The sequence below is a fragment of the Xiphophorus maculatus genome, chromosome 10, assembly GCF_002775205.1.
Source record: "Xiphophorus maculatus strain JP 163 A chromosome 10, X_maculatus-5.0-male, whole genome shotgun sequence".
NCBI classification, from domain to species: domain Eukaryota; kingdom Metazoa; phylum Chordata; class Actinopteri; order Cyprinodontiformes; family Poeciliidae; genus Xiphophorus; species Xiphophorus maculatus.
Window position 1 is genome coordinate 15,295,233 of NC_036452.1, and position 22,455 is coordinate 15,317,687.

The 22,455-nt window shown below is 36.2% G+C and overlaps 1 protein-coding gene across 1 annotated transcript in view; it reads right to left on the reverse strand.

Moving 5' to 3' along the window:
* myo1d (myosin ID) overlaps positions 1-22,455 on the reverse strand; it is a 114,312-nt gene that overhangs the window by 36,626 nt on the left and 55,231 nt on the right. The window contains exons 12-16 of the mRNA XM_023341193.1: positions 12,382-12,452; positions 11,258-11,332; positions 9,710-9,842; positions 8,967-9,133; positions 7,719-7,926 (exon numbers count right to left, since the gene is read on the reverse strand). Coding sequence (XP_023196961.1) covers positions 7,719-7,926; positions 8,967-9,133; positions 9,710-9,842; positions 11,258-11,332; positions 12,382-12,452 — 654 coding nt within the window. The remainder of the gene's footprint in view (positions 1-7,718; positions 7,927-8,966; positions 9,134-9,709; positions 9,843-11,257; positions 11,333-12,381; positions 12,453-22,455) is intronic.

The window sequence follows — 22,455 nt, forward strand, 5'->3', positions numbered from 1 at the left end:
TTAACCTAGACTAACCCACTGAATAACAATAACTAACAGAGTCAACATGAGTTTTCTCTCAGCTACAGTTTGAGTGCCTGTCTATGTGATGTCTGTAGAGAGGTGGCAAAGGTGGCATTAGGCATTGTCTCATGTTTAGCTGTTTCAAAGAACTATAATCCCCAAACTGCATTGCTAATCTGGACTGGCCTGTAATAGTCAATAGAAAATCAAAAATTAAAAAGTTTATTCTGCACACAAATCCAAATATGCTAGATTTATGTTAAAACATTAGCTTGCATTGCCAAAAGCTGCTGCAGTAGCTTCTTTCTTTGGATAGCTACATTAGCACAGTTCCTGGTGAACTAATGCTAAAAAGAGAGAGCAAGAAGATGCAGAGCTTTTAAATAATAGATGGACTTTTAAGTAAGGGCTGCATATCAGTATCATTGTGTACATTAATAATATTGAAAGGACTATTTAGAATGTGATATTTCCAGTTATATATAGATATTTTGCAAGTTGAAAAGATATTTAGACTCACTGCAGTGTCTGCTGTTTTTAAATTAATCCATTTACTGTCTATACCCTCTTATCCTTCAATTCAGAAAATAAAATTCCTATTTTAAACCTATTCATTATAGTTACTTCAACAATATGAAGTATATTAAACGAGAATAGCTTACATTTAATGTAAACAAGAATTTCTTTTTTGTTTAAATGTCTTGTACTTTGTCTCAATTTGAAGGATGCTCTCCTGTCTAAATTTTCCAATACAAAATGGAAACAAAAGAACAAAACAAAAGTGCCCAATTGGGGAATCAATGAAAGCTCATGAAATATTTTGGCTGCCTAAAGCCCACATGGTGCACAGGTCTTTGCCAGATCAACAACTCTGCTTAGCGAAGCCACAAGTCACTAATTACAATGTGACTGATGTCAGTGGTAAGAGGTGATATAGGGGGATAAAAAGAGCATCACAAAACAGATAAATGACATGAGAGCAGACATAAACCCATTGCACTGTGTTTGGAGCTTTATTAGAGTGCGATAGGTACATGGATGGTGCAAAAATGGTGGGGGTATCTACAGAAGCCCCACAGTTAGACACAACAATGTTCTGCCACAGTGTAGCACTCTGGCTCCAACGATTGAGCCCGGCCGATGGAGAAGCCACCCAGGGGGGTTTGAGGATAAATCAGGCCTGTAACGAGGCCCCTGACGGTCTGCAGCCTCAATCTTTGGGCTAATAAAGCCATCTGATCATTATGGAGGCTGTCCTCACAAAGCTAAGGGGCTCTGGGTTTACGAGCCCATCAAACCCAGATGGGGGATCTTTTTCTGTTGTAACAAAGCTGGACAGACTGCTGCTGTTTAGGTTGAGAAATGAATATTAAATAAAAGCTAGGGCAACTCAGAAGGGCTGGAGGGTTTCTGTTGAGATACTGAGCTCCATAAAATACAGCACGAGTCTCACTGTGAGCTGCTATCTAGAAGCAAAATTCATCCATTTGCTGTCTATACCCTCTTATACTTGCAGGGATGCGGGGGAGCTGGTGGGCAAGAGGGAGGGCAAATCTTGGACAGTTGGCCAGTCCATCACAGAGCCCCTCCAATATAATCATTGTTAGTGTAACCACTGTCAGTCTATTTAAGTGCTCAAAGAACCTTTCTATACACGAAAGATTGTCAACAAACAGGACCAGAGCTGGCATTAGTTCCGGTACTTGAAAATCGGTACTATATCAGCACTATAATTAACTAGGCATCTTCTTTTTAAGAGGAATAAACAGCAGGGAATCTAAATAGCCCTATCAGAATGCACACACCGCAGATTACTCCAGGCTATAAATACAATGAGGTGATGTATTTGTGAAGGTAAACACTTGCCACTACTGTACACAGACCACTCTAAGATATGGAAAACAACTCCTTCATGGGATTAGTAAAAATAAAAAAAATTAAAAATTCACTTTATTCTGAGAAGGACCAATAGGAGGGCTGGACCACTGTTAAGTGGGTGACTTTCCACGTCCTCAGGGGACATCAAACTGCTTTTTAAATGACAAACTCAATGAGCGGGGCGGACTGAGGGGGGCTAATATCAGGATTGTGTGACAGAATCTGGTGAAGCTGCGAGGTTTGCTGACCTCTCGCTGTCAAAGGGAAACACTGGGAAGAAGCTGAGGGCAGCAATCATTATCATAAATCAATGAAGGTCTCCTTTGAGTGGCACACTCACCAGCAACCCACAGCAATGAGTTGCTGGTGGACACTGGTTCCTCATCCCCTTTACTCCCTGCATTGGGTTTAAACTTTTACCTCAGGGGTAATGCCCTCCAATGATGTGAAACAAATGTGTTCAAACTGATTTGAAACATTGTAATCTCATTAAAGAGGTGTTATTGAAAAGTCAAATGAATTGGCTCCATCGATCATTGAAATGGGACTGGACTAAATAGATTCTAGGTATATTGCCCATAGTCAGCAGAATAAGCTTTAAATAACAAACATTAGTCAAACTGATCTGAAGGACAATAAAATTAACTGGGTGATTCATCTAAAAATACCTTGGAAAGATGTTGTTATTCATTGCAGCATTAGAAGCAATATTTTTTACATTACAGGTACAGCAAAGCACACAAATCTTGGGTGATTTGAACTATGAATGTACAGAACAGTGTTTATGCAGGTGAACCCCACACAAGTGGCACCTTGGTGTCTCAAAAACCTTGAAAGGATTTAATGCAAACTTGTAATTTGAAGACAGAGCATGTGAAAGTTTCTCTTGGATGAGAATTATTAAAGAGTTTTATTAAAGGTAATATTCTTGTGTTGTTTTACAAATCCATCAAATGTTGAAATAATCCAGAATTAAATTTGAATGCTGGTGGTTGATTCATGATTTCTTTGAGTATAATGGGTCAGCTCCAAGGAAAGAAAGTGTGAAAGTATTCACTATCCACAAAGATTGATAAGTTGTGAGACTGATTGTTTTATGACATTAATAGTCTGATGCATCTTCAACTTTAATGCACAGTGGGGTAACTGATATAGATTAGTTTTTGTAATACATTTACACCGATTGGGTTGCATGGAATTGATCTGAAAATCTATTACACGATTTATGTTTCCATACCGTCTCCTAGGGAAGTCTTGTGCAATTCACAGACACTAATTTGACTTTATATATCTGTGTGCTAAATTAATCAAAATAATTGGTTTTAATAATCTGAGGCTATGGTTATTAAAGAAAAAATTCTCCTTTTGCGATGGAGGTCAGTCCATTGTAGCTTGTTTATACATGATGGTAGGATGGAGCAGGAGATGACTAGGCAGACTGTGATGTTCTGAACATTTTAATATAGCATAAGCAGACTTTTTGGGCCAATCTCTGGAAATCTCTATATCAGAAAAGGGCATTTGGCGATACTTGTCACATTCTCAGTTATATGTCCCGAATCCGTGTGATTTGTGAAGAAAACAAAATTGAACATACAAAATGTATGAATTCCACACAGAATATGTGTGAAACCAAAATATTATTTTTTACAATATTATTTTACCAATATTATTTTGGTTTCAACTCCAACTGTACAGTATTGCTATTGTGCTAATTAATTAGCCACCCCTGTAGTTCATTTCTGAAACGTAATCAAAATTGGAGTTTTTGGCCGTGTTGTAACATAAAGTGCAACACCTTCAGCCTTACATGTTTGTAAGTTAGTCATGTACTTTGTTATATTATAAAAAATAAAATGCCGACTAAAGAAAATTAAAAACTAAATCCTTTTTGCAGGAGGGATAAAAGGATCAGAGACTGTGTTTCTGCTGAGGTTTTTTTTTATTTTTATTCAGAGTAAAGATGTGTGGGCTGCTGGGGAGATCCAAGGTAGTGCCGACTTTTCAGAAAGTTGTAAATGTTAGCAGTCCTCTTTACCACTCCAATAATATAGCTCCAAGGAAAGATTCAAATGACTACATTATTCATTGCTCTCAAGACATGATTTACCAACCAAGTATCAGTGGAAAGGATTAAATAAAGGTCTTCATCAAATCAACTTTTTCCTCTAGATGCTGTCCATATAAACCCCATGTGGCTTCTCTATAAAAGCTGATGACCCATAGCAAAACACTCCTCATGTCTGATAAACCCAGTTTCACACATGAACCATGTAAAGCTTTGGAAAGCAATTAAAACCAAGGCTCAGAGTACACGAGGGGGGTGTCGTCTCATCATGGTGCCTACTCTGACAAATGCTGACAGGTACTGTGATGTGGATGGTTGAGCTTGGATTTATGAAATATTCATTTGCAACACACAGAGCAGGTGGGGGAAGTTTATGTATAATTTAAGGGCTATCTGTATTTATGTTGGACTCTGGGATTCTTGACGTTTTTCTTCCTGTTCTTTAAAATAGGAATAATGAAACTGCTTTTTTTCCCAGCTTGATGTCAGTGAAGGATTTCACAAAACCAGACAATAAAAAGAGTAGAAGGATGTGATGAACCCTAAAATATAAAGAAAGAACTCATAAATAGAGGATTAAATTGAGATGAGGAGAAGCCCTCGCCCCTCCTGTACTCCCGAGTACACCCCCACCTTAAAGTAGGAGGCATTATGGTAATTTAAAGGCATAAAGCAGAAACGTTTTCCAAGAGAGACCAGTTCATAAAGGCAGCAAAACATAAAACCCATAAAATACATAAATAATCTTATGGAACATAAGTTTATAACCAACTTTCAACATAAACAAGTACATAACAAAACCATTACAGTGGTTTTGTTATGTACTCCATTACAGAAGGAGAATCCACTTCAAAACAGTCACATTGATGGAGTGAAATATTCTTTCTCCATTAAAATCAGCAAACATTTCTCTATTGATCAATTCTGACACTTTCAAGCCCTTTTGAATGCTATTTCAGTAAATAAACATGGCATATTGTTATGGCTAACAACACCTAAATCTTCTCATGCATTCAACAATATATTTACCAAGGTTTATATAAACCTTACTTTGACATTACTTCAGATGTGGTGAAAACAACCTCATATTCAATGCAGGTTGTAGCTAGAAATCTTCAAGGTATTGATGCTTTTAAGATTTGATCAACTGAACGCCTGTCATTATATGTCAATGTATTTTTTTAGAATTACAGTAAGAAATGCATTACTATAATCTAATTATTTTTTATGAATAGTCAACTCTAATTAGCCAAATTAAACTTTAATTTGTTTTTGTCCAATTCAAACTTTAACTGTACAATGTAGATCTGAAATTCAAAGGCCGATTGGAAAGATTTTCCATTGCTGATGTTGAGAAAGACAATCACATAAGTGTCATTTGCATATAAATGGAGTCTAGCTTTTTAAAACAAATCAAATTTAAACAGAATGCAAAGAGAAGGGCTGTTAGACCTGTGACCTGTCCATGTTGCCCCCCAACAACCGCTGGAGATTGGCACCTTCTCCAGGTGCCAATTGCCAGCACGTGCTTAATCTGGTTTATACTTGTAGGATTAAGCAGGTATACACAATGGATGGAAGGAAGAAAGAAAATGGGCTCCAATACAGAGCCCTGATGAACTATTTTGGACATTGAGAAAACAGAAGAAAAAGGGAGCCTGAATGGTAGAGCCCGTTGTCTCCTGGTTTTCACACGCAGCTGCAGTGTGAGCTGACACTTAAGCTGTATGCAGAGTCACAGATTGTTTTGTTTGACAGGGCAAACTAAGTGGAAATAATATAAATCTGTGAGGTAAATAAGGACAAGGAGAATGTCTGTGCCTCAGTCATACAGCACTAACTTTGGCACTGTGCCGCCTGGCATAAGGTTGGATGGTGTGCCGGGTGCTGATAAGAGGTCTGCTTGGCACAGCAGATCAGACTCCGACTGGGATGTTTTCTGAGTAACAGCATGATACAGGAGTCTATTCTGCTGTCACGCTTTTATTTGACGCTCTGAGAATATGGAGTGTGTGAGCATGCACATAATGAAAGCTTTGCTTCGACACTGACCGAGGACAAGATTAAATATAGTTTCTGAAAAAAAGTCAACCATGCTGAGCCATTTGCTTTGGTGGAAGAGCCTCAATTCCTCTGAGCTTTCTCTTTGTTATCAAAGCTGGATTATACGCAGATACAAGATAGGGGTTTCCTCAGGGAGAAGAAACTCCTGATGGGTCACATCGATCAATAAATAAGGTCAACCAATCATTTCACTACAAAAGATAATTCGCCTTGGAAAACCCTTTCATGTCAGGGCTTACCTTGACAAAGGTGCACATTGATACTGTGGAAGAATACAACAACATAGTGGGGAGGAATCTGCTGACATCAAGTAATGACAAGCAGGAAAAATGTATGAATGGCAATCAGTTGGGTCCCAAGCGTAGCACAAATGTGCCTCAGTTGCTTTATGTTCGAGAGCTCTCTCATACTGTTGATAAACTGATACTGTACATGTGTGACTGTCAGTCAGAACTGTTGTTTTTTTTTAAGCCGACATAGAATTTGCATTGGATATTCTCAATTTAAACCTGAGACAGAGTCTCAGTCCACGTTTACAAACCATCACATTCTTCCTATGCATACTAAAACGATGCCTGTCAGCGAATGCAGCATAATCACACCAAGATCTTGGTATTCTCGCCTCAAGGAAGTGTCATCAAATCACTGACGCATGAGGAAGACAACAACCACTCACTCCAGTGACGCATCCAAAGTTCAGAGCATATTATTTTATGCTCTGAGTATATTAGGAAATATACTTAACTAAGTTGTCGTTTATGACAAATAGATTAAACGTATAATAATAATTCTGACGTATTATGTTGAAGTTGTGGTTCAGCTGCATTTTTCTCCAGTCACTCTCACATGTCTGCTGGAATCAAGAGCCGTGTTTAAGTAGGTGACAGCCAATACAATCTCAGTCAGTCACTGCTTTCCCATTTTGAATGGCATTGTCAAGGTTAAAAAAAACTATTGGTATGCTGGTGAAGGCCAATATTTATTAGATTTGTTGAATTCCACAATATAATAATTTTAACTGTGAATACATTTGTCTGCATTTTCTGCAACCTGGCAATCAGAGGGGATGGAACATTTGGGCAACCTGTTTTAACTTCACAGCTCCTACACAAGTAACTATAAAAAGGTCTAAAAAAAAAAAACTAAAAAAAAAAACAGTGTTAACATCTCAGCTCTGCTATTCTGAGAAAATATAAAAAGGAAAATCAACACTTTTAAAACCACTACATTCAGATAAAGAAGCTCCAAAACAAGAAAATTAAAAGCAACACCAATAACACAAGATGATTTCAGATTCTGAAACACCTCTGAGCTTTTCCAATTAACTGCAGAGTGAGAAATTTATTCCTCTCGGAGGTTATTCATCTGCAGAACAGCATCTGATGCAATCCAGAAGGAACAAGATCTTTGGCCTTGGAAACAGAGGCAGCTCATAATCTCATTTCAAGGTTGTAATCAGATGATTTATGTTTATGGGTGGTAACCGACAGATTTAATAATGATTGATATTTAGAATTAGAAGCATTAGACGCTCTTTTATTATTATCAAATACCATGAAATAGTAATTATCAGTTTGTTTAATGGGAAATAAGAAATAAAATGAGGGACAAAAAAGTAGTATTCCAACTGTACAGATTAAAGATTTAACTACATGACATATTAGCATAAAGTAAATAAAATATGCTCATGTGGTCACATGATTACCTTCTGGAGGAAGATGACAATTCTTTGGACCATTTCAGATCGCTGCTCCTCCAGGCTGAAGAGAGTACGAGGAGTGCGGATGAAGACCTTTGTTTTGCCGTAAGCCACGTCGTGGTCAAACTTGCAGCCCTGCAGAAGCTTCTTAACGGCATCTTTGTCTGATGGCAGGTCATGGTTGGGCCATGTAAACTCTGAGATCATCTTGTATCTAAAGAAACCAAAGTGAAGACATGAAAAACAGCAGCATAATTGCTCCAAAGCTACATTTATTATTATCTTTAATATACTGTTTTGAACTATTTTAAGTTCACTCTATAGCGGTATTGGAGTAAAGAGGTCGGTACATAAATGCACGTCACAATTTTCTAATTTTTATTAGTAGAAAAAACTGTTTTGGTCTGTCCTGGCAACAAAGTTGGAAGTTTACAGCTGTAAAATGAGAAAATTTGGAGTTCAAGGCGAATAAATAACTTTCCAATGCAGTCAAGATTACATTTTATTAAGAAGTTGATTTTGTAAAGTGAGTTTCTGCTCATTTTAAATAAGTACCTGTTGAACAGTGCAATTTATTATTTTTTAGATGTTTATTCCGTTTTTGCTTGATAAAATGATATTGAGCCATTTTTTTGATAAAGTACAAATCTTGGTAGGCAGTAACTGCCTCATAGAGTTGCAGGTAAATGAGTTTGAATCAGGGTGTAAACGTGCTTCTGATAGCATGAGGCTGGGAATCTAAATGTAAAAATAAATTTAAAAAGATATATAAAGTAGAAAAAAAAATTGTGCAGGTTATTTACCAATGCCATTCTAAAAATAGCTATTAATATGCTGTCATCAACAATTCTCTACAGCAATTACAATTATATACAGATGATTGCAGTGGCTTTTACCTAAAATACTAAATATTGTGGTTGCTGGAAAATGACTAAAACTAAAACAAGATAATGATGGGGTTCTTTTGAAACTGTGGTGAGGTCATATATGACGAGTTGGCAGAGTAGGAGCTGGATATTAAGGTTATGATACAGACATTAACAAGCCGCAGTCAGTGTAAAGCCCAACGATTATTCTTAGTATCCAAATCTGTGATGGTCATACAAGAAGGAAAGGCTGGACAATATGGCCTAAAGTCAATTTCATGATAAATGGAGGAGTTCACCTTGATAACAATAAATGGACAAAAGATTAAGACGCTATTGTATAGTTTACTTAAAGATGGCCTCTAAAGTTCTTTTAAGGCTGTTATACCTCTGCAGAAACCGCTGATATATCTGTCTGTAGGCGAAGCCGGCCCGACGCACTCTGACGTTCTCCAACAGGCCGAGATACTCCACCTGGTGGCGGCAGCGTTCGGGCTCAAACAGAAGAGGAGATTTGACGTCATTGGGCTTGATGCAGCGGACGTAGTAGGGTTCCTGTGGATTGTAGAAGACAGAAGGTTAACATAAGTCAAAAAGTTATAAACCAGACAATAGAATAGCTTACAAGGTGATTGAAGCTGCTTAGTGGTACTAGAAAGCTGATAATTAAAATGGGGTTCATTTAATTATCAGCATTTCAAGTTGGCCAGATAGCATTTCAAGTACATTTATGGAATAAAGTTTATATGCAGTTTCACATCATGTTTGAGGTGGGAATGTCTGCTTTACCTTTTTTCTTTTATTTTCTATATTTTCTTGCTGTAGTTGATTAATTTTTCATACTTCAATCATTTGTATTTGATTGTAATTGCTTTAGAGAACTGCATATTAATGGCCCCGCATGTGCTTTTTTTGGGGGGTGTGGTTTTGGGAACTAACGATTTGACGGGACAATACAATATGATTACTTTTATGTCCTATATTTTATGTTATCAAACAATTTGCTATTTTTGTTTGCAAGGATTAAGGTTTGTGATAATAGCTGTGGAATTGTTTTGGATTTGTCCCACCGCCTTTCACAGAGTTCACATTTTGTTCATGAAATTGGTTCAACTGATTCTGACTCCTCACCTTGCTGGCAAGGTTCTCCACCAAAGAAATCATGGAGTTTTTGAAGATTGTTGCTGCTGTCAGTGGCCGTTTGGTGACCTCTGTAATTCTCAGTTTGCCCTCAGGCCACATCCCCTTCAGTACTGGATTGGAACTATGAAGAAAAGAGAAACGCATAAGAAAATTGAAGAAATTGATGCATAAAGAGGGAAAGATACTATAAAATAAAATGCAACCTTAAGTAATAAAATTATTATTTGTTCTCTATCAATCAATCAATCAAATTTTATTTGTATAGCACATTTCAGCAGCAAGGCATTTCAAAGTGCTCTAGTGAAAAAGATGCACCATATGGTCCAACACAGTTTCTTACTTTTAAGGCAACAGTTTAAATCCAGTTCTTGATTTATTCAGTCCACTAAAAATAAAAGCAGCAGCTTCCAGCTTTTATGTATTCAGACGCCAACACAACACATTTAAACCAACCCTGAAATTTCTGTTCATGCCTAAAGGCATTTTAGCAAAATGAACAGACTTATGTTAAGCATCCTCTGTAAAATCACTCAAATCCCTTAAACCTTTAACACCTTTGTTTTCTGTTTTCACTGTGATGGTGCATAAATTAGAGTCAAACCTTTGAGAAAACCAGTCTGCTATATGTGAGATTATTTCTGATTTAAAATAGTTTTTTAATGGGCTCTAAAGATAAGTCAACATGTGATTAATTTGGACCAATTGATTTAGATCATTGGTTATGTAATGCACTAGCCTTTGAATGAACCTCATACATTCTCTTCAAAAAAAAGTTTGAACCTTTTAATAGATTTACAGAAATTGACTACTCTCAATTTCCAAAGTACTAAAATACCTACCTTTGGTAGGAAAAAGAATTTGTAGGCTTTTCAAAATTAAATTTAAAGAAACTTGTCTGCTTTTTTGTTGTTCAATTATTTGGAAAAAAAAGACTTAAAATACTTAATAAGCTTCAGAGCTCAAAGCTGATAAACTGATTCCCATCAGTGTTTTACTTCTTCACTGATCCTGTTCAAGTAGAAACAGGATTGAAATAGTGCTGAATGTAGTCTGCTAGGTTACTTTTCCATAATCAGTGATATTTACTTCAGTGATTTGGAAATATTTTTTGTACTAATGTAACCTATGAAATAATGAATTGCTTTTCTAGTTAGATGAAGGTATTCATTTTGGTTTACAATATGTATAATAATAGTGATATAGTGGTATCTTTACTCAAGGTTGTCATAACGTAAGTATATTGTTATATTCCATGCCTACATTGAAAAATCAAAGATGGATATTTTAGATTAGGAAACTTTATTCAGCTACAAAACCTTCACTTTTAATTTTCCAAATATTTGCTTTAAAAGCTATGAACAATTGAAATGTACACAGTGCACACATGACTTTTAAGGATTTATTATGTCATATTTACAAGAACAAACTCAAGTTTAAAGAGTGTAGTGTTAGATAAATCTGAGGAAAGTATCTGAAATGAAAGTGCAACGAGAGACATAAATAGAATGTGAGGAAGTGTTTAAAGGTGTGCTTCACCTGTTGTACAAAAGCCTCTTGAAGTCTTGGAACAGGGTGTCTTTGTTCTTATCAATAAAGCCCACCACAGAGTACCTGTGACAAGAAAATGTCTGGTAAGTACACATGACGCTCACTTTAATGTTCGGACATACTGTCCTGCTTGCTGTTCTTTACCACCATCATTTACACAAATTGTGGTCATTAAAATAAAATAGGACCTTTTCAGCTTTGTTCTGCCAGTGTACAAAATGTCTGGTACTAATGTACACCTTCAGATTATATACTGAGTAGGTGAAGGAGCTCCATAAGTAGCCAAGCTGTTATAATCCATGCTGTGAAAGCTTTAAGTCTCCTGCCTTACCCTACTGTGGCACTAGGATCAATCAAGGCTGCCAGCCTGGTCCTGCTCCCCTGGGAACCAGACACTTAGCCTTCACAAATAGGCTCAACACATTTCCATGAGAGCCCTGATGATGGTTCTTAGTGTGTGTGATTTAACAATATAAGTCATGTTCAGGTGCTGTGAGTGACTGAAAACAGGTCACACTGTTTAATAGCAATGAAGATTACTTTTGACCAACAAATAACACTGATAAAAACATAAGGTAATGCTTAATACTGTTTTTTTGCGAATGCATACTATACAAGTACATCTCAATAAAAGAATATTCAACTGAAAAGTTAATTTAGCATCCTTGGTTTGATAAAAATCTACAGAAATAAATCCCTATATAAAATCTCAGAATGCATCATGAAAGAACAACAGTATGTTATTAAATTAAATTGCTGAAATAAAACATTCATATTTTTAATTTATAGAGAAGCACGTTTGTCACAACAACAGATAAACAGCTGCACCCTAATCAGCAACCAAAGATATATTAGCTTCCTATATCAAAAGAAACCGTATTGAAAAAAATATATTTCTCTTCAGAGAATGGAATGGACAAAGTAAGAAATTTAAGAAATCTGAATGAGAGGGCCTTTAATAACCTCAATCTTTTTCTGGAACAACTTAATGTTCTCAGCTTTAGTTCCAGTCAGCAGCTCTGAGACATGAATGCATAAAAAAGTAGAAAAGTGGATGAATCATCAGTAAAAGCTTTCCCTAAATAAGTAAAAAAAAAAATTAAGATACTTACGCCACGTCCCCTGCATAGTGCCTGATGCGAAAGTCTCTGTCGAACTCCAGACTCTTATCAGTTGGTGAGAGCTATAAAGAGAAACACAAACAGTGAGTGGACATCACCAAAGTGAACATAGAGTTCCATAGAGCTGGATATTTCAATAGCAAACAGGCTAAAAAAGAAAAATATATAAAGGTTTTAATTTACAGTCACACTTAACACATTAATAAGGTCAAGCTCAATACTGATCATATAAGCTATCCTTGAAAAGTCCCCTAAGTGTAAATAAAAATAAAATCAAAGTGGAAATAAATTGTCTAATATAAAATTTACACTAAACATTTTGTACAGATTTTAGAGGGTAATATTTTAAATGTTACCAAAATAGGTGTAAATATTAATCAAAGGCGATTTTATTTGTCTGTATTCAGATTGATTGGTTGTAAATTTATTGTAATTTATAATATGAGTTGTACAAAATCCTTCAATCATTTTTAAGTGTGTGTATAAACACATTTGAATATAATTAAAATGTTAACATTTGATTTCAGTTATTTAATGTAAACTGAGCAGTAGCACAGTCTGAATATGACATAAGAGGGGAAAAACATGTTTTATCCAAAGAAATTTGAATTTTCTTGTTAAAATTGATCAAAGTCAAAAATGTAACCGTGTATTTGTGATTATACTGTCCGAGTTGAGGGATATTTTTCATCTTTTTGTCTATTATACATTTTATAAGATCATAGAGAAAACAGTTCACATCCCTCTTTTTCACAGGTTGGATCAACAGTTTATGTACCCATTTAATGGGATTAATATAGGCATGAAAAGAATACATGGATTTTTTTAGGCAAAGACTGACAAAAAAATCCTATCAACCTTTTTTGAAGGTCAAATATTCTTTAGCAGATTACATTTTCTAAAGCTTCTGTAGCTTGAATTTGACTCAGCAACCAAGTCCAGTCAGCAACGCAAACTGAGCCAGAAGGACCGATGAGATTCTTACTTCCTGTCACATAAAGGCAGTTCTGCCAGAATAGAGAAGGAGGAGACATGTTTTGGTTGCTCCATTTCATCCTCTTTCACACAAACTGGCAACAAACCTGGTGCAATTTCTCATCAATCCAAACAACCTATTTTACCCCCTTAAACAATCAGGCTCAGCAGGACTCTTTTCAAGTCTAAATGAATTTACCGTCAAAGATTTGTGCCAAGTCTACTTTAAAACAAAGCGTCAAGTCATCGGTGGCCCTTTGATCATAACTCTTCACAAGTCAAGCTGTGATGGCTAAACTGAGTGTCCAGAATGATTTGCAGAGCTATGAGCATTACTGACACAGCAAACCCACTGGTGCAAGAAACACAGAGACTGTCAGGTTTGATTAAGTCCCACAGTAAAAGAGCAAGAGGACAGAGAGGAACGTGCATCAATGTTGGGAAGTAAATTCAAAACCAGGGGGCAAACTGAGACAGCAAGAGGAGGACTGAAGAAGATGGAAGAGGAGGAAAATTAAAGTAATTTGACAGGTGGAGACATCAAGGGGGAAAACAAAGGTAAGGAAGAGTGAGATACTGAAGCCTGTATGGGAACATGTGAGGAGAGCAGAGGACAGAGTCAAGTAAGCAGGGAGAAGGGAAATAACAGCAAATGGGACAAGAAGGAAATATGCAGGTGCATCTATATAGATTAGGGCATCAACGTTTGATATCCACTGAATTAATTGAGTGAAACTCGTAAAGATTAATTAGTTGGAAGCTTTAATTCAAATTAATTTAAATTATTATACATTACAGATAAGAGTCCATGGTTCAGTTTACCATAGAAAATTTACATTACATAAGACCAATAAAAACAAAATTTAAAACATAAATGACAGCCAACTAAAACATATATCCAAGTCCTCTACCATACTACAGTATAATGGAGTAGTTTCTCATCTAGCAATGACCATTTGTGGCTTTTGTCGAGGGACTGAAAGTCGCCCAACTGTCTTTTAGGTAACTTTCATAATTGTAGCACTTTTCCATGATTGTGCATAACATAATATTATTATGCTAAAATAGTTTTTTTTATTAGTCTTATTTAGCAAACTTAGTGAGAAACAATTTTGGGTTTTCATTAGCTAAGAGTCACTTATAAAAATAAACAGTAAGTGTATTTGGCAATGAAAAGGAACGGTATGGACCTAATTAATAAAATAAAATAACCTTTTTATGATATTCCAATGTATTAAGATGAACATGTAATGAAAAACTATTCATGGTTGATAAATGTGCTTCTTTGATGCTAACCATAGAGCTTTAATGTCACCTGCTTTATGAATAACTTTTTCTACATCATATCTAATGTAATTTATTAGGTTTAGGTGGTATATGCTAAAATAAATTACAACCTTCTACAGCCATGTTAATAGTTATTTAGTGGCTAATTCTGTCAAATCAGCCATTACAAAATGTTCCATTAGTTTCTGAAAGTGATGAATGACTCATCGGTGTGCTAAGAGCTCTCAGACTTTAACAAGAAACAGACACACAAGCAGCAATGAATAAGAGGAAATTCTGCAAACATAATAAGAGCCTCAGATTTATTTTAGACAGCTGAATGAACCAAGTCCAAGGCCCAAATCAAAACCACAAAGGGGCTGAAAGTAAATCTTTGACGGATTTGAGAAAAACTCCTGGTGGAAATCAAAAGATTATTTACCTCCCTGGCAAAAAAAAAGAAATCTACTGAGACACAAAGCTGGTTCCAGTTACTGTCAACAAGAGTTTGATGAGGAAACAAAAGAAATGTGTGATTGCCTGTGTGTGTAAGTGAAAGAGATAGTAATTAGAGAGCTGTTATAATCACAAAAGTCTGGCACCATTACAAGAAGATGCAGCCCGTTATGAGGGGATCGGCTTGAGTCTGTGCACTTTCACTCTGACTGAATTCATTGCTTTCTGCGAGAGTTAATGGGTTCTTTTAAAGGGATTGTGGGTTGATGGTGTTTACACATTATTATTCATGTCTAAGTTTAATCATTTTGCAAGACTCAAATTTTCACAGTTAAATATTTTATACCCTCTTAGACAAAAGAAGGAAGTTCACTATTAGTGTATTAAAGGTATTTATACATAAGTCAGGCTTTAAATTTGAAATACAAACTGCAAGACGATGATGGACGGACAGCCGGATAAAGTGAATGGACACATTCAAACCTGATAGATGGATGAAAGGAAACAGATGAATTGATTGATAGAAGGATGAGCAAATGAAGATAGTGAAAAGGCAGAAAAGAATGGATGAAAATTAAACTAAAGATTTCTAGACTAAATGCAGACTGTGTAGGAAAATGTGTTGCTCTGACGATAGTGTCTGAGCAACAGGAACACAAAGAACCTAGGATGAAGTGCGACTTTTGCTGTATTCACACAGAAACCATTCATATATCTCCTTCTTATTGTAATCTTTTCTATTTCAAACATTTCCTCCCTAAAACTATTGAACAACTGCTTCATAATTCACTGTGTTAACGTAATCAAAAGTCAATTTCTTTACTGTGTGACGCTGACAAACCCTCCAATAAACAACCACCTTAGAAGGAAGCCAGATACTAAAATCAAAAGTTTTAAGACCTCCTTGAAAAATGCTTTAAAAGTGATCTTTCAGTCATTTCAAGTAGAGTCTTTGTAGAAAAAATATTAGCTTTGTGAAGTCTTGTAGACCACAGTGGTGCATCTATACAATTTAGGATTATTTTTTATTCTGGAATGATCCATAAAGCTGAGTTTAGTGATTGAACAAGCACGCATACTTCTTGAAATGGTCAAAAAGGGATTTTACTTTAGATTGTTATTATCAAAAACTTTTACTCTTTAAACAGGAAAGCCAAGTACGATTTCAGATGAAGACAATTAATTTAGCGGGTAATTATAAATAAAAGACAAAAAAACCCAAAAAAAACTCCACTCTCTCTGGCAAAATATCCACAAAGAAAAGATGTAAAACTTGTTTTTATTGCTTTCTGTTTATTCAGAAAGTTGTTTACAGATTTGTTTTTCTTTTAAGAGGTAAACATGTAAAGGACATACAGAGCAGATGAGCAGATGCTCTCTCAGACAGGCAGACTGCATCTGCTGGAAGCCACACAGTCCCTTCATCCAAAACAATCAGTCACACTCCAACACACACCCCAGAAACAAAGCTTGGCATCTTCATTATTAGTACCTCTCCTGTGATTTGGACTCAGCCTATTGCCATGACCAATGTCAGACTGAATATGTGTGTCTTTCATTGTATGACAGGGTTACTACACATTTTTAATTTAAAAAGTTTAGATTTTCCCAACTTACATTTGAGGATTGGGTCATCTGTTCTAACTGTTAGGATGTCATTTGATTTCTGTTTCCTGGGGGCTCATAATCAGTATGTGGCAAGCATGAAAACTCCATAACTACACATAAAACCTGTTTTATGACCTGAGGTGCTGTGATGCTGTTTCAGCATTTCTGTGGATTTTCAGTCAACAATTGAGGAACAAAAACACTGCTGCTGAAGTTGTTAAACTGAGGGGGTGCTGTGGATGAACATAAGCAATCAGTGGCTATGGCTAACAGTAGAAGGGGTAAAATTAAGGAATGTTTTATTTTTGGTGCTAGATATTTCAATGTTATGAATGTTAATTGAAAACCAGAATGTAATGTCTTAAAACAGCTTTTGTAATTTGTTCTTTTGAAGACCAAGAGTGAAGATAACAAAATTGCTCAGAAACTAGTAAGAGCCTGTTGTACCTACTCAGTGGAGCTTATCACTAGAGAAAAAGATGCAAAATTAGCAGAAACACAGACGTTGATGAAGGCTGTTGTTCAATACATTTGCATGACATTAACTTCCTCTGTATCTCTATCTAACTCACTCATTGGTTACCTAGCAACAACCTGTTGAGTAACTTGCACAGCAACTGTTTCATGTTTTGACATCATGCCCCATAACTGCTTAAAAAAAGAAAAAGGAAAACTATGTGGAGTGAATGGAGAAAATGAGTACAACAGCTTGAGAGGAAGCTGGATAAAACAGCCACCAGTATTTCAGATATTTAAAACAAAAAAAACTATTCAATAACTAGCGATATCGACTGATATGAAACCCTAAGATTGTGATTTCAGCCATATAGCCAAGCCTGAAAATAATCTAGCCTTTTAATTAGTTCTTAATCACATCAAAATTGAAAGAACACTTGTAATATAGCACTGTGTTGTGAAAGAATTTAATATAAAGCTTTCTTTATTGAACTAAAATAAGCACATCTGGAATGATATTCTAATTTGAGATTTACTTGTTGACATAGATTTTCTAATGTTAAAGTCAACAGAAAAAATACTCTTGGCAAACTCAGCTGCTGTACAGGAGGATGTCCTTCATTTTCTACAGCACAGATTGTTTTGATAGATTGCCAATAAACCAGAATTCATTTTTATCGTCACCTCCCCTGCTCCTGCCAGACTTTATGCTCCCATGCATCTCCCATCACTTTTCCCTTTCCAGAAATCCTTTTAGCCACCTGTGCCCCAATAATCTCTGTCCCCGGAATAAAGAGAGCTCTACCAGCAAACAGGCCAGACCTCCTGATGAGCAGCCTCTGATCATCTCTGAATCTCTGCAGCAGCTATCAGGGCATTAAACCACCACATACGACGTCCCTCCCTGACTCTAAGCAAGAGGGATGAGTACAAACCCAGTCCAGCCCATTAATAAAACCACGGAGCTGCCCTGTTGGATATAATATCCTCCTGTACACAGGTATCATTTTGACTCCCTCCACCTGTCCTTTGTACATTTGCTGACCTTGTACCTCCCTGGTGTTAATGACCACTTCGTTTGGATGATTAGCACTACGAACACATGGTGCGTGAAAGCTCTACCTCCCAGGACATCCGCCTACATGAATTCATACATGTGGCAGCTGGTGGAGTACACATACACAAACAACTTGTTAGTATTCTGCACCTGTACAAGCAACGTGCTGGGATCTATGTGAGAGGTAATGCACAAGAAGCTGAAGGTAAACAGAGTTGTAAACAGAAAACAACAGGGGGAGAGAAAAAGTGAGATGTTAAGGAGCAGAAGATAAAGCTGTTGGAGATGCATGTGTGTATTTTAGATTGTGTGTTTTACTTGATTATTCTTTGTTTTGATTGCTTATAAGTTAATGTAACTGTTACACGCTCACTCACTGAGTAAAATGACGACAAAGTATCTTGTTCCAATTGGTGAATGCACTACACGACATGTCACACCCTCTTCAGTGGGGCGTTCAATACATTTACATGACATTAACTTCCTCTGTATCTCTATCTAATACAGAGATACATACATATTCATGTTACTGAATATTTCTTTATTCAGTAACACCGTTACTGAATAAAGAAATAATCTTTATTCAAGTCAGCAAGATATCTGAAAAGATCAGCATGTTTTAACATTTCATTTTTTGTCATTTTTATACATGCATCACGTAGAAATGCACTCATTTGATGTAGGGGTCTATTAATAGTTAGGTGTGCTAACCCTGCTAATCAATAATATAAGTAGCTAAAGACCTACATAATCATAATTTCTCTGTTTTGAAATATTAGTAAAATTGTGTTTAGCCGCATGGTTACATAACATTGACTGCTTTCTCACGATATCACAATATCATCTGTGATGCTATCATAAAATATGCTAAATATGGTGAATAGTTAGCAATTGATTACAAAAAGGCTCCTTTAGGCCCCTTTAAAGTCACAATAAATGAGTGAATGACAGAACTTATGATAGGACTTTGTTGTGAAAGGCATTGAAGATCTAATTAAAATTTGGTCCTTTGCAAAGTTACCCGTTTCTCAAGACAGACAGAGAGATAGATAAATTGACTACTTAAGATAAGCACTGTTATAATGACCTAAAAAAACGCTTTCTAAAAATCAACTGAACAAGTTTGCTACTTAGCAGCTGGTCAGCATGGCTAAAACCTTTTTAAAAATCTTGTTGGATTAAAGTCAAAAGCTATAGCAAACAACTAGATGCAGAAATGTTGCAGACAGCTGGATGTTACTGCCCCAAAACAAGCAGAAAAAAATATCACATGCAATTATGCAAATTTAAACATATCCTTTTAGGTAGAAGAAAAAGTGTAAACAAGCTAGAAGCTTCCAAGTATTCAAACAACTTGAGTATTTGATAAGACCAAGAACCCTGGGAAGTAAATGAAAGGGATTTCTGATCAGTTGACTGGAAAACATCATGACAGAGATGACATGGATTGGGCTAGAATCACAACAAAGTACATCTGTTATGGATCTAAACTTTCTCTCTGTACACATACCCTTTCCCCATCTGTGGAAACAGCCGATGTGAGCACGCCGTCTGTGCGGCAACAGTGTATTTACTGACCACATGCTGCATGTAGAGAGCGAGTTACTGAAGCAGTGAAATAGCCTGGACAGAGTGCCTGTGCGTCAGTCTGCGGCCAGTGTAGCATCATTTAGCACAGAGAGGAGGGTGAGAAAAAAGCAGACATGCTGCACAGATCCTGTTAGATGAGCATCTCCTTAGGCCAAGACCTATGACTCACTCTATTCCTGCAGATTGTCTTTTCTGTGTACCCTGTTTGGAGCAGGAAACAAGTAATACAAATGCTAACCATTTGAAAAATGTAAAAAATAAATAAATAAAAAAGCCAGCAAATAACAGATCTTTCCAGTCTTTATTTGTATATTAATTGATGTTTTTGAATTAGCTCATCTAACACTGTGTTGTGTTTTGTTTGGTATGTGTTACATTTTTTATCCAACTTAAGACTCTGTAGACATTTTTTTATTGTTATTATACTCATTTTTGATTTTCTCAAAAGAAATTTTCGTTGTTGATATTTATTTGTCTTAGGGTAAAAAAATTTTTTTTTTCATTTTTTTATGTTTTGCAATGTTTTTAGGTGTTTCTTTCTTACAAGTGCAATAGTGTTTTCTCAATTCTATATTTCTGAACGACACATTATATTAGTTTTCTGATATATTTTTACTTATTATTTTGTTGAACAGAACAGGCCACAAAAGTTCATCAAGGACAAAAAGAAAACATCCTGCTGTGGCTGTAATACACGTTTTTGATGGAGTTTATGGGCTGGAAAAACAAAACAGTTTTTGTAATGTTGCCGAAAGTCTATGCCAAACATCATTAACTACAGATATAGCTGTGATTATCATACAGTCTTTCCACATGCCTCAGCACCTTTCTTTCTTGCTGCCTCTTGGTGTGGTTATCTCACCTCATATTTAATTCTTAGTTTCTCACACAACACCAACTCCCTCTTTCTTTCTCACACTTCGTTTCCTACTTCAGCTTCACATCTGCTTTAGTCTGTCTGCGAGGGTGAATGTGTGAAAGGTGGAAGCTGGCGAATTAGGGTGGGTTAAAGAGTCTTCAGACTTGTGTGGAATTCCTATCCTCAAACATCTGTGAATTTCAAACCTTTTCCAAGAACCACCATACACCCTGCACATGGGATTAGAGATAAGAATTTTATGTTACAGTGAAACAGTAGGATTTCTCTTATTTTTCCCCTTTAAGTTAAAATCCAGAAATCTAAATAATTATGTAGAGGGAAAAAAAAACTAGGCAAAAACAAACAATAAAAAACTACTTTGGGTTATCTTTTAAAATGTGTGATATGATATCTATGTTCAAAATTTAGGAGGTATAGGATTTGTAAAAATGCTGTTCTGCAGCTTAAAAAGCTGTGTAAAAATAATGTGACCAGCAGGTGGCACCTGCTACAATAAAGTGCATAAAAGGCTAAAAGCAGACAAAAAAAAAGAAAACCCACTTAGACCCTATATGAAACAGTGATCTCCCTCAAACCATTGCCCAATTGCTCTCTGTATAATCAATAAAACCATTACACAGACCCCTTCTGATAACATGAACTAGGCTAGAAAACTTAGTCTTAACAATAGATTAACAGTCTTCTCAATAGATTAAATACTAAGTCTTTGACATATATCAATGTAGAAGAGTTTAAACCCCCAAGTGAGAGTCATAATGCAACAATGAAAAAAAAGAATGTCATTTGAGTAGCAACCTGCCAAAATTACTTCAAGAGTTTCTGTAGTCAAAGATGGTGGTGTTAATGTGATGGTCAGAGGCTGTTTTACTGCTTCTGGACTTGCTGTTATTAATACATCCATGAATTTTGCTCTCGAACAGACAATCTTGAGGTTATCAGTTCTCAAATGCATGATAGCAGCTGTTGCCACCAACGGGGACACAACCAGTACATACAGTATCACACAAAAGTGAGTAAACTCCTTGCATTTTTGTAACCATTGTATTATGTCTTCTCGTGGGGCATTGCATGCAAAGTAGACAGTGCACAGCTTGTATACCAGTGTAACCACTGGCAACAAAGGTGAGTACAGCCTTTACTGATCTCACTTCCGTGAGAAACTTTAGGAGAGGGCTGGTTTAATAATAATTTATCTGATATAAACATTTGTTTGAAGGCTCAATTATTCTTTTATTCATATAATAGGCTCAAATTAATTTTTAAGCAAAATACCTGTCTGTATTCACACAACATAAAAAAGATTTACACCTTCAGAATTTATATGGGATTCACTGAAGCAGTGAACAACTCGTATTACTTCTTAACAAAAAAAAAAGTTAATTCACAACAACATTGTGCAGGAAAAGGACTTCAAACAGAACAGTAAACAAAAAGGTTTCCAGACAATATTGATTCATGCAGATATTAGTTCCAGGAAGCACCAGCAGGATAAGTGTATTCTGAAACCCGGCATGTCTTTGAAATTCCAGCAGGAGGAGCAGGTCAGAGAGCAGCAGAAGAAGAGCGATATTGAAGAGAATATCGACTTGTGGATGAAAGGAGGAAAAGAAGCTTCAGGGATCAATAAACCCTGCAGTACAATCTTTACCTCAGTCCTTCTGTATTCACAGCTCCCTGTGACATGGGGCAGTTTTTTCACTCTGAACTACGGTGGGTACCAGGTACTGAACTATGGTGGGCCTGCTGGGTGTTTTTGCTTCACATGGGAACATGAAGA